General features: G+C 40.3%; 1 protein-coding gene across 2 annotated transcripts in view; it reads right to left on the reverse strand.

The window, feature by feature from the left end:
- Nucleotides 1–5,665: 5,665 nt before the first annotated feature.
- lamb2.L (laminin subunit beta 2 L homeolog) overlaps nt 5,666–13,125 on the reverse strand; it is an 88,334-nt gene continuing 80,874 nt past the window's right edge. Inside the window, 4 exon segments of one of the 2 annotated variants that reach the window (NM_001094695.1) lie at nt 5,666–8,336; nt 9,757–9,916; nt 11,169–11,345; nt 12,817–12,958. In NM_001094695.1, the coding sequence (NP_001088164.1) occupies nt 8,200–8,336; nt 9,757–9,916; nt 11,169–11,345; nt 12,817–12,958 (616 nt within the window). In that variant the 3' untranslated portion in view covers nt 5,666–8,199. 2 annotated transcript variants of the gene reach the window in all.

Raw genomic sequence — 13,125 nt, forward strand, 5'->3', positions numbered from 1 at the left:
TATGGGCGTGACGATCCGCCGAGTTAGTGGCTTTAGTTTCCCTCACGATGTGTTGGTCCTCTTCTAGCGCCTCCTACTTCTGAGAACTATACAATAAAGACTTGTGGTTTTTGTTCCACCTTGCCCTCCACCACTTTAGCTCAAAATTTCACTGGAAGTCATTTATATTTTCCATACCTCCCAATATTTTGTAAATTAAAGGAGGGACAAAAAAGTTGCTGCGCAGGGAAAATATCTTGACCACGCCCCTTTTGAAGCCACGCCTCCCACTTGCCATGTTCATTTAACAACATTTGGAAACGTTTGAACATATTTCTGTGGGTTTTTTTCAGTTATTACAGTCTAATGAAGCAGGTGAATTGCCCTTTATAATAAAGGGGTTGTTCACCTTTGAGTTAACTTTTAGTATGATGTAATATTCTGAGGCAATTTGCAATTGGTTTAATTTTTTTATTATTTGTGTTTTTTGAGTTATTTAGCTTTTTATTCAGCAGTTCTCCAGTTTGCAGTGTCAGCAATCTGGTTGCTAGGGTCCAAATTACCCTAGCAACCATGCATTGCTTTGAATAAGAATATGGAATATAAATAGGGGAGGGCCAGAACAGAAAGATTCGTGATAAAAAGGAGCAATAACTATACATGTGTAGCTTTAGAGAGGATTTGTTTTTAAAAACTAGAAATAAGTAATTGTAACAATATAAGATAACAGGTCCCTTGGGAGAAGTTAGACTCACAGCTTAAAGGGGTGGTTCACCTTCAGATTAACTTTTAGTATGTTACAGAATGGCCAGTTCTTAGCAACTTTTCAATTGGTCTCTATTATTTATTTTTTTGATTGTTTATGAATTATTTGCCTTCTTCTACTTCCTCTCCTCCTTCTCTCCAGGACAAGAAGGCAAATAATTCATAAACAATCAAAAAAATAAATAATACAGACCAATTGAAAAGTTGCTAAAAACTGGCCATTCTGTAAGATACTAAAAGTTAATCTGAAGGTGAACCACCCTTTTAAGCTGTGAGTCTAACTTCTCCCAAGGGACCTGTTATCTTATATTGTTACAATTACTTATTTGCTCATCTCAAAATTGTTACAAAAGTATCCTATCTGCAGCTGCGGCTGTCTGGGCTCTCTGCCAAAAACCAATTCATTTAGAAACTTTGTTTCTTTTTCTGCCTGTTCAGTGCAGAGAAAAAACGGGACTTTCCAGTACAAACAAGTGACTGTGGGTTGAGCTGTCAAAAGAGGGACTGGACTGTCCCTCTAAAAACGGGACAGTTGGGAGGTATGAATTTTTCTACTCAGGGTTTCAACTCGTGCCAGGAAGCTAAAAACTTTTTTTTTCCTGGTTGCCAATGGCACCTGCGGCTATAATATACTCTTCCACCAATTTGACCAAAAAGGGAAGACGTTTTTTGCAAACTAGAGCCAAGTGAAATTGTAATCATTTTAGCTTTTTCTTTGTTTATTGTAGGCATGCACCGACTCCACTTTTTGGGATTTGGCCGAATCCCTGAATCCTTTTGTAAAAGATCCGAACCGGATTTGCATGTGCAAAATAGGGGAGGAAAAGGAAATAGTGGGAAAAGAGATTTTACTTCCTTGTTTTGTAGGGTTGCCACCTTTTAAAACAACTTCCACCGACCGTTGGAGGGGGCGGGAACAAAAGGGCAGGCTGTGATGTCAAAAGGGGGGGTCGTGATGGTGAATGGGGCGGAGCCACTTTGCGCGATTGGACGGGGCAGGTCGTGATGTCATAAGGGGCGGAGCCACATCGTGCAAGTTGCAAGAAGCCGGAAAAAAAGGTGAGTTTTCACCAGACTGGGTGGCAGGCCACGGGCTTTTGTTAGGTGTATTACAAATTTACCGACTGCTACATTGCCGATAAATTTGTAATACTGGCCCCGGCCTTGGCAGGCCGGTAAAATACCGGACGGGTGGCAACCCTATTGTTTTGTGACACAAACAGGGCCCGACTGGGAGTAAGAAGCAGCCCTGGCAAGAAAATCAAAGCAGCCCACACATAAATGCGTGCTCTTGTTTTACTTATACAAGCATATTTTATAAATATATATATATCCTTATCATTTACAGTAGGGGTACATTATCCCTTATAATACATGAGTGATACTCAGAGTTCCCTGTATAACTCAGCCTGCAGCCTTGTGCCTTTATATGGTCACAGAACCCCTCAGTGACTTCTAATATCCTTATCATTTACAGTAGGGTGTACTTTTTACTGTGTTGTGGGCGGTATCTGGGGTGGGACTTGGAGGCTGGGGTGGACAGGGACCAGGGGGCCCAGAAAATTTTGCTTTATGGGACCCCGTGATTTCTCTCTAGACCTGGTCCACGATACCACTGGAGGGGGGTTCAAGATTCTAGCACAGAGAGCAAAATTTTTGAAAACCAGAAATTTGTCTCTTAAAGTTACCAGAAGCTTCATCTTTGCTGCTCCTGGTAACCAGTGGGGTGCTGCTGCCTGAGGCGAGTTTCTCAACTCATCTCATTGGTGCAGCACCCCTGTCTTCACCCACCAGTACCTTAATACAGCCCTGGGTATAAAAGGCTGATAAAGGCACCAAATCTCTATGGTGTATTTATCAGTGTTTAGATATAGATATATATAGATATATATATATATATATTGCCTTGTCCTGCTCCCTTTCCTCGGACTCTGAACCTTGTGTGTGGCAACGGGGCCCATCTCAGGGGCGGGCCCAGCTGTGAAAAAAAAATTGCGCAAAAATGGAGCACATGATCAGAGCACCAGCAAAGTGCTAATTAGGCAGCGTGCAGCCGACTTGAACGCAGGGCAGACCAGTTCGACCAGGCACAAGGATTTGGCAAAATCACAAATCCTGCTGAAAAAGGCTGAGTCCTGGATTTAGTGCGTCCCTAGCCGGTAAAACACCTGCCAAGGTCGGGGCCGGTATTACAAATTTACCGGCAATGTAGCTGCTGTTAAATTTGTAATACCCCTAATAAAAGCCCTTGCCCCCAATCTGCTCAAAACTTACCTTTTCTCTGCCTTCTGGCTAACGTGCGATGTGGCTCCACCCCCTTTAATGTCACAGCCCGACCCTTTTATGTCATGGCCCACCCCTTTTGTTGCCGCCCCACCACCGGCCGGTGGAAATTGTATGAAAAGGTGGCAAGCCTACTAGTTTATAACACATATACAGTATTTCACATTAAGTCATCTTACATACAGATTTGCGTTATAAAGACGTAAACATTGTAAAAACCCGTTATTAGGGATGAGTAAAATATTTCACCAGGGAAAAAGGACATAGACTCTATGTAAAGTTTTAAAAAAATGTTTTGCGGTGTGAAAAATGTCGCACAAACAAAAATCCCATCAACTTTTTGCCATTTGCCCTGGCTATCTCCTATAAAAGGCAGGGAAGAGAAATCGAGCGCTTCATAATGGATCGACGCCCTGTCGCCGTTTCTGAAGAGGAGCGCATGCAGAGAATCAGTAAGTAAAAGCTTTGCGAATTAAAAGTTAAAACTGTAAAAAAAAAATTTAATTCCTTTAAAGTCCAAATTACCCTAGCAACCATGCATTGATTTGAAAAGGAGAATGGAATATGAAAAGGAGAGGCCTGAGTAGAAAGATGAGTAATGAAATGTAGCAATAAAAATACATTTGTAGCCTTACAGAGCATTTGTTTTTAGATGGGGTCAGTGACCCCCATTTGAAAGCTGGAAAGAGTCAGAAGAAAAGAAAAACAAAAAACTACAAAAAAATGAATACCAATTGAAAAATTGCCTAAGTTTGTCATTCATGCATAAGATACTAAAAGTTAACTTAAATGTGAATCACACCTTTAACTACAAAGAAGCTTTTAAGCCACTTATCATAACATGCAGTGAGGGTGGAAAATAAAAGGCTCATGTTCATGATACTGCCTGCCATGTCCCAACCACTTTAAAGCATATCCCTTCAAAGAGCAATTTCCACAAAACCTCAAAGCGCTTTTTATTAACTAGTGCCACCTTTGATGTATGTAGGAGTGGAACTACACACCCAATTCACCCTACTATAAATATGTTAATTATATGCTAACTGTATATACACACACACTAGCTACTAGGAAGCTTACCACCATTTCTATTGGTGTCTCAGGAAAATCCAATTACTACCAGGCACAGAGCTTGTGCAGTAGCAGTTTTCATTACTGGGGCCAATAAAGCAGTACAGTATATTGGGCAGGAACCAACTTAACAGGTGAAATATACAGCCTTGGTGTGCAGTATTCACCCTCACATTCACTCTCTTAAATATAACACACAATTGTGTAACAAAATGCTGTGGGGTATAATAATTCACTTGCATCCTAAGGTTTCCATAAAATATTGAGTGGATGGCGACGTATCGCTCAATAAAATAATACCCAGGGTTGGTTTGTTTACAACTAATTGGCACCCATCCCCACGGATTAACATTTTCTTGTCCTATAAGCAATTTCAGTATATGATAATGAAAAAAACTTATGACAAAAGCTTAATGAAAACCCTAAATTCATTTCCATGTGAAGGCAGTGGAGTCACTGTGGATAATAACATAATAATACACAAGGGTCATGAATATCCTGTAAATTATATCCTTATAATACACAAAAGCCATGAATATCTTGTAAATTATATCCTTATAAACGGTGAGTAGTGATGTCATCAGTTATAAACGGTGAGTAGTGATTCCATGACCTCGGAGTTCCATGACCTGTATAAAAGCACTCGGCCTTCGGCCTTGTGTTTTTATATGGTCATGAAACTCCTCGGTAACTTATAATATCCTTATATTTTACAAGAGGGGGTACTTTATTCACTATATAAACAGTGCTTAGTGATGTCATCAGTTCTGAGGTTAGTGATGTCATTTCTGTCACATGACTCACTGAAACGTGTGTATTATAATAAATAAAGTACCCCCCTGTTGCAAAATATGAGGATATTAGAAGTCACCTCCGAGGCCTTCAGCCTCGTGTTTTTGTATAGTCATGGAACTCCTCGGTAACTTATAATGTCCTTAAATTTTACAAGAGGGGGTACTTTATTCACTATATAAAAGGTGCTTAGTGATGTAATTGGTTATAATCGGAGCTTAGTGATGTCATTTCTGTAACACGACTCATTGAAACTTGTGTATTACAAGAAATATAGTACCCTCTGTTCCAAAAAATGGAGATTGTTGGCAAAGCAGATCATAGAAAAATTCTAATTCTTTTTGCAAGAAACTAAGCATGAGTGACCTGAATTCTGAAGCCATTTTCATCCCTTTTGCCTTGGAAATGCCCTATGGGAAGGGAAAATAAGTGTGGCCATCGTCGGACTGGGGGGGTGATGGGCCCACCAAGGCTGCAGCATCAGGGCCCGTACCACCCCCAGGGGCCCCTGCCCAAGCCCCAAAGCCCCCTCTGTCCCGATTAATCTCCCGCCCAACCAGCTCATACTTTTTTCTTGTGTGTCTTTTTGTGCGATCAGCAGGGTGGAGGTCACAAAGGAGCGCAGGCTGTGACACTACATACAAAATAACACTTATAAACAGACTTTATTTTGTAGCTTACGAACACAAGGCAGAACGGACAGTAAAACTTTTGCACATTCATATTCATTCATACCTTTTCTGAATGTAACTGAAAACATGAAAGGACAGTTAAAGACAGTGGAATATTTTATTTGTGCTCAGATACAATGAAAATACAATTTCAAGCAAACCATGGGAGGCATACATTTGTAATATAATTTAATCTTAAGATATATTACTTTTTTTCAGTGCTTGCATCTTTATTGCCAGCAGTGACGTGAATGTAGGGATGTTACATATCAAATATGGGACAGGACAGGTCTGTCTGTTACTCCCATCAGCACATTAGGGGGTAGCATCAGCCAATCCACAAATGACAGAGGCTTCCCCCCACTTTTCTGTGAGATCCACTCATTCGTCCCCTTTCCCAAACAAGGACACCCTTACTATATGGTCTTTAACGAGCCTGGTGGTTAAGCTGGTTGTTGACTGATCAGAATCAGGATATTGGCAGACTTTTGTGCTTTCCAAGAGACATAGATGAGACCTCAGTTACTCTGCACCCCAAGATAGAATTAGGGGCCCATTCACCAAGCTCGGGTGAATGAATAGAGGGAAAAAAGCTCGAATTTTGAGTAGTTTTTTGTGCTCCTCGACTATCGAATTGGCATAAATTCGCCTGAGTAGAATGATTCGAATAGATCGAGCGCAAAAACGCTCCGACTATTCGCCCATTCGATAGTCAAAGTACTGGATTGAGCGCAAAAACGCTGCGACTATTCGCCCATTCGATAGTCGAAGTACTGTCTCTTTTAAAAATACTTCGACTGCCTACTTCGCCACCTAAAACCTACCGATTTGCTTTAAAAGCCTATGGGAAAGTCCCATAGGCTTGTTTTCCAAGTTTTTGATCGAATAAAAAGGCATTAGATCGAATGAAAATCCTTCGAGCGAATATTCGATCGTGCGCTTATTCGCCTGGCGAATATTTGCCAATTCGACTATTCGCCAGCGCGTAAATGCGCCCGAATTGCCTATTCGATTCTATTCCCTAGTCGAATTTCGAGGGATTTAACCCCTCGAAATTCGACCCTTGATACATCTGCCCCCCAGTGTTACGTCCCAACCCCTGAACTGAAACTAGGAGCAAAACGTTAGCCTTTCTATATGTAACATAGATTTAAAAATGGAAAACCCCACTAAATGATGTTCTCCACTGGTATGATTTGGAAGGTTGTAGGCCTTCTATGAAATTGTAGGACTGTCTTTCTCCACACTTTCTTTGCCATCCATAAGGGGGCTGAGAAGTATGGGGACAGTCCTGCACTTCTAATTGGCCTACAAGAGCACCATTTCTTTTGTTCCCATATGTATACATTAACCGTTTAATTACAATATAATTTTGTTACTTTAAGAATATGCTGTTGCTTCATGTCTGTCGGCATATACTGGTGTCTTCGGCCTGCTTAAAACAGTCTAGGAAACTCAGTGGTCTAGGCAATATTATCTAGATGTGCATCTATTCATGATGTGGGTTTATTTGCAGGAGAATGCTACATTATGCTCCATAAACAAGCACCTTGACTTAAAAAAAATACAGCACCTTTACAACTGAAATGTTGGCAGTAAATGAGACCTTACTTGACAAAAACTGAAATACACTGTGTAACATGTAGAGTTTCCCCAATAGCACTGCTTATCTAAAGTAATTACAAGTGTATATTTGCTTATCTTAAATTGTTACAAATGTATGTAAGTGCAGCTGCTGTAATCTTTTTCTGGCTGTTCAGTGCAGGAGATCAAAGAGAAAGTGTGGACATTTCACGAACAATCCGGGACTGCAGGTCGAGCTGTCAAAATCCAGACTGTCCCTTGAAAAACCGAACAGTTGGGAGGTATTGTTGATGTGTGGGTCATGAAAACCTCTACCTGCCCTGACCATAACCCACAAAACCTTAACCCACACCTGACCCTAACCTGCAAAATGTTACCATTGTAGGGCTTGTGCCCAACCGGTACCCATGTTTGCCTTCTTGCTCTATGCGCTACATATGTGTGCACCCCTGGTTCCAAGACAGGGAATCGACGGGAGCAGTAGAGGAGTGAACTTCCCCGAAATGATCCTCAACCAACCCTAACCAATGGTTTGCCAAATTTCAATTCGAACCTGCCCAACCGGTGGTCACCGCAGGTTTTGGGTCAACCCGCACATCACTAGTGAACGGGTAGGCAATTATTTATCTTAGAGACAGGGGTGTTGAGCATTCATGTGATCTTTGTGTTGTCCTGTAACTTTAGTATTTATAAAAAGGTCCAGACCACTTTCTATCAACTGGTGAAGAGGAAATTTTCCAGAAATACAATCAAGCAAGTGGTTTGAGGTCAGGTGTATTTTATATTTTGTAGAAATTTTGTAGAAAATTGTCTCTTCAACCATTGATAAATATATCCCTCCGAGTTATAGTGGAATAGGACAAGAATGAGTTGACATCTAACTGGCACACAAAGATGCAAATTAAATATATGTTGTGGCACAGTTATTACTTTTTGACTAATAAGGCACTCTACATAAGAAAAAGTCTTTGGGTCATTAACTCCAACTGTTGGGCTGAGGAGTTCGGAGAGCAAAATACACAGTGATTCATGGGGCATCGGCACGCTTCTCCTTTTACTGGCACGTATTATAAATCTGAATCTGTTGGTTAATTCCATGTAAGATTTCCTTCATCTTGTCTTCTAGGCCATTAAGCTGTTTTGCTTTGTCCTGTAGAAGTTTCTCATTCTTCGTATATTCAACTTCCAAATCTGAAAATTTAGAGCAAAGACTTACTGGAAATGTAAGTTACTCTGTTTACTAAAGGGGTTATTTACTAAAATCCAAATTTATCTTATATTTTATTTTAAAAAACCACGACCAAACTCCCATGCCCGATTTTAGATTATTTATTAATGAAAAAACTTGATTTAATCGGATCGTGGAAAAAGATAGATGCCTCTCCCAATGACTTATACAGGACCTCGACAGGTCTGAGATGGTGGATTTTCAGATTCTGGCTTTTTGCAGCATCGGGGTATAATAAATATCGAAAAATGTTAGGTTTTTTTTGTCTCTAAAAATTCAAAAACTTTTTCAAGATTTTAACATTTGGATTTAATAATAATGCATGCACATTGGCCAGCTTTGCATGGAGTACAGATAAAATGGAAAGCCAACTAATATATAGAGTGTAAAGAAAACCCTTATAATAGGCTATAGATTCCATAAGCTTTTGGTTAAAGTGGTTGTTCAATTTTGAGTTAACTTTTAGTATGATGTAGAGAGTGATATTCTGAGACAATTTGCAATTAGTTTTAATTTTTCATCAAAAGCTATTTAGCTTTTTATTCAGCAGCTCTACAGTTTGCAATTTTTAGCAATGTGGTTGCAAGGGTCCTAATTACCCTAGCAACCATACACTGATTTGAATACGAGACTGGAATATGAATAGGAGAGGCCTGACCTGAAAGATGAGTATTACAAAGCAGCATTAACAAAAAATGTGTAGCCTTATAGAGCATTTGTTTTTACATGGGGTCAGTGACCCCATTTGAAAGCTGGAAAGCTATAAAGTAGAAGGCAATATTAAAAAACAGAACTAAAAAAAATAAATAATGAAGACCAACTGAAAAGTTGCTTAGAACTGGCCATTCTATAACACACTAAAATTTAACTTAAAGATGAACCACCCCTTTAATGATGGAGTAGGTTATAGATCCATTATCGAAACACCATAAAATGTGAGATCAGCAATTTAGCCTGGGCCAAATTTTTGCGTTAGGATGGCAGATGGCTCTAAAACCAGAATCTAAACACAGGTATGGAATCTGTTATCTGGAAACCTATCATCCAGAAGGCTTTGAATTATTCGAAGGCCATTTCCCATTTTTATTTGAATCATTTTTTTTTTCTCTTTAAAAACAAAACAGTACATTGTCCCAACTAAGATATCATTTTAGCAGACTTAATCTATGGAGATCCAAATTAGAGAAAGATCCCATATCCGTAAAACCCCAGGTCCTAATCATTCTGAATAACAGGTCTCATACCTGTACTAACTCTTCATTCTTTTTTTTTAAAGAGGATTGGTTTGTTGTCTTTAAACATTTTTTTAACTGGTTACTAATGTAGTTCATTCCCTGATAGCCTTTTTTGTAGCAAGCAATCAGCTACAAGTCAGCCTCTTACCTTGCAATCTCTTTAGTTTATCCTGTGCATTATCTAAGAGTTTCTTTGCCTCATCTTGAAGTTGGTCCGCTTTTGTCTTTGCGTCTTTAATGTTCTTGGCTTTCCGATCAACGACATTCTGAACAGTTTTGTATTTGTCCGCGAGTTGCCCTTCTAAGATCTAAAGATCGTTTAAAAGAAAATCCAAATGAATTCTCACACCAAAATGCTATTAATTAATTTTCTTTTGTTCAGTTGTGGCTCCAGACTTTAACAACATGGGTTATTGATATCGCTCTCATCACTAGTCCCATCTAGCTTATTGTGTGCAAGCTTCACTGGCAGCTAATATGGTAATGTGGAATGATAAAATAACATCAAATAAGCATAATTTTAGGTACGAATAGCAAATGCTCAGTTATAGATTTGTCCAAATAAGCCGTCATTTTCAATTTCAAATTAAAATTTTAGCCAAATCCCCCCAAAATCTAGTTGTCCAGGACTTCAACGTGATGTGACTTTCAAGACTTTGGATTCAATATTGATAAGCACTAAGAATGCAGCTGTATCCTGATCCTGCAAAAAGTGTTGGGATTCAGTGCATCCCTGGAATTTGCATTATTAATGATGTTTAGCACATGCTATTGAGTATTACTTTAAGGGGCTGATTCACTAAGGGTCGAATATCGAGGGTTAATTAACCCTTGATATTCGAAGTCGAAGGATTTAGCGCAAATACTGCGATCGTACGATCAAAGGATTATTCCTTCGATCGAACGATTAAATCCTTCGAATCGTTCGATTCGAAGGATTTAAATCCAACTATCGAAGGAATATCCTTTGATCAAAAAAAGTTAGGCAAGCCTATGGGGACCTTCCTATGGGGACATTGACTTCGGTAGCTTTTAGTTGCCGAACTAGGGGGTCAAAGTTTTTTTTAAAGAGACAGTACTTCGAATGGTCGAATAGTCGAACGATTTTTAGTTCGAATCCTTCGATTCGAAGTCGTAGTCGAAGGTCGAAGTAGCCCATTCGATGGTCGTAGTAGCCCAAAAAATACTTCGAAATTCGAATTTAGTGAATCGGCCCCTAAGAGTTGGCATCTAGTGGGAAGTATTATGAACCAAAAGAGAGAGAGAGTAAAAATACATTATATGGCAATAAAATATTTGTATTCACTTCCAGTGATTGCAATTATTTCTCCATATATATTGTGGCACTGTGGCTGGGAAAACACTAGAGGGAAGATACATATTTTAGGTCTTATATAGCCTTCTGGGAGATATGTATCTTCCCTCTCTCCAGCTCATTTATATCCCTCTTAAGGACTGGAGTCCAAAACTGCGCTGCATACTCCAGATGCTACATTTTACAAAAACGAAAGACTAATACAATAAGGTTATTGTATAGCACCCGGTAGAGGCCAGAATTACCTTCTTGGCATCATTGGCTTTGTCCAATGCCACAGTGGCAGATTCTTCTGCTCGGCTGGCAGCCAGGCTATTGTTGGCCCTTTTCATTTTCAGAGCATCAATTTGTTTATCCAGATTTCCCACTCGATCCATAGCATCATTTAGATAATTCTCTGCACTAGATGTTGTTGTCTGAATCTGTGAAAGGGATATCCATATTATGTTTCTATTGTTATGCATAAAAGCCACAGTCTGCTGAGCTGTATGATTGCACTGTAGGACTGGAGAACAAAATATAATATTTATTACAAAAAGACAGATGGTGGAGGGACGGGGTTGGATCAGTCAGGATTATGGATCATGAACAGTGGAACCAGGACATTAGACATACTTTCCAACATTCCAGATCACCCTTATGATAACTTTGGCAGTGGCATGCACATACTCTAAAGCTGGCCTTAAATGGGAGGATTTTATTGTCTGGCGAGGTCACTATTAGTGGATCTTTGCCTTATTTAGCCCTCCAGGTACTGAGCCAAATCATGGCCATACACGGACAAATCCACTTGTTTTGTGACATGCAGCAGCCAAACCAAACTAGCTGATCATTGCTTAGTTTGACAAAAAATATGGGAAGTGTGGAGGAGACTGTATCTATCTCTCAATGCGATTTTTGCCAAACAGGATTCTCTAGCCTTCCTGCTCAATATTTGTCCAAGCCCCAATCAAATATTAAATGGGGAGGCCCCATAAACAATCCATTAAACAACTAACTTGAATAGGATTTAGCACCCACCTAGACACTTATCCAGTCTACCAAGACAATTCCCATTCAGGGCTGATCCTATCAAATGTGGGGCCCAATTGGGACCATGTTGGCGGGGCCCCTAGACAAAGTGTTGCTGGCTACTGACACACCAAGTATTTAGGAAAATAAGGGCATACAGGCACAAAATAGAAAGGAAAGGGGCAGACAAGGTAAGAGAGTGAGAGGGATGAAATAGGGGCACATAATAGGGGCAGACAGGGTAAGAGAGAGAGGGAGGAAATAGGAGAGTGGACTGGGCCAATTAGTTTGGGGCAGGCTGGGCCGATTCAGCTTGGGAGCAGGCTTGGTTGGATTGGGGGCAGGCAGGGCCTATCAAGGTTGGAGGAAAGCTGGGCCTATGAGAGTTGGGGGCAGGCTAGACCTATGGAGTTGGGGGATAGGATGACTTATCAGAGTTGGGGGTGGGCTGGACCTATGGATTTGTGGATGGGCTGAACTGTCAAAGTTGGGGGCAGGCCAGGCAGCATCATGTGCTGAGGGAAATATTATCTGTGGTGCGGGGCCCCCAGAGGTGCGGGGCCCTATTGGACCCAATTGGTCCAATAGGCCTAAGGCCGACCCTGTTCCCATTTGTCCACCCCAAATCTTATCCAGATTCTGCATAATAATGGATGAGCAAGAAATTATTGGCTGGCCATACCTGTCCAGATTTGGGCCAGAATTTGGTAAATTATGACCAAACTGCCCAAACATTTGGGCATATAGATCATCTCAGGTGGGTCAGTATTGACTGAATATAGTGCAGTCCTATCAGATATAAATCCGTCTGTCTAAACTGAAAATTTCACCTTCAAGGGTGTATGGACACCTTTATATCTACTACTGAAAGACACAACTTACTGCTGTTAATTTCCTCTCCGTGTCTTTGATATCATTATTGGCAGTTCGAATAGCACCTTCTGCAGCATTCTGAGCTCTCCTAGCATCATCCAGGGCCTTTTTAACAGACTCTGCCGTGTTCTTTACATTTTCAGCTCGGTTCCTAGCAAGTATGGAGATTAAGAAGGAAAAAGGGACAATCTGATGAATAAATTAGCTATATTTGCACAATTACATGCCAGACTATAAAACATTGAAACAAAAAGGTATTCTATTTCTGATGCACAGTGATTTGAGGGAGATACTTTTGCCAATTTATAAAGCTTTAAA

Source organism: Xenopus laevis, chromosome 4L, assembly GCF_017654675.1.
Source record: "Xenopus laevis strain J_2021 chromosome 4L, Xenopus_laevis_v10.1, whole genome shotgun sequence".
Classification (NCBI taxonomy): domain Eukaryota; kingdom Metazoa; phylum Chordata; class Amphibia; order Anura; family Pipidae; genus Xenopus; species Xenopus laevis.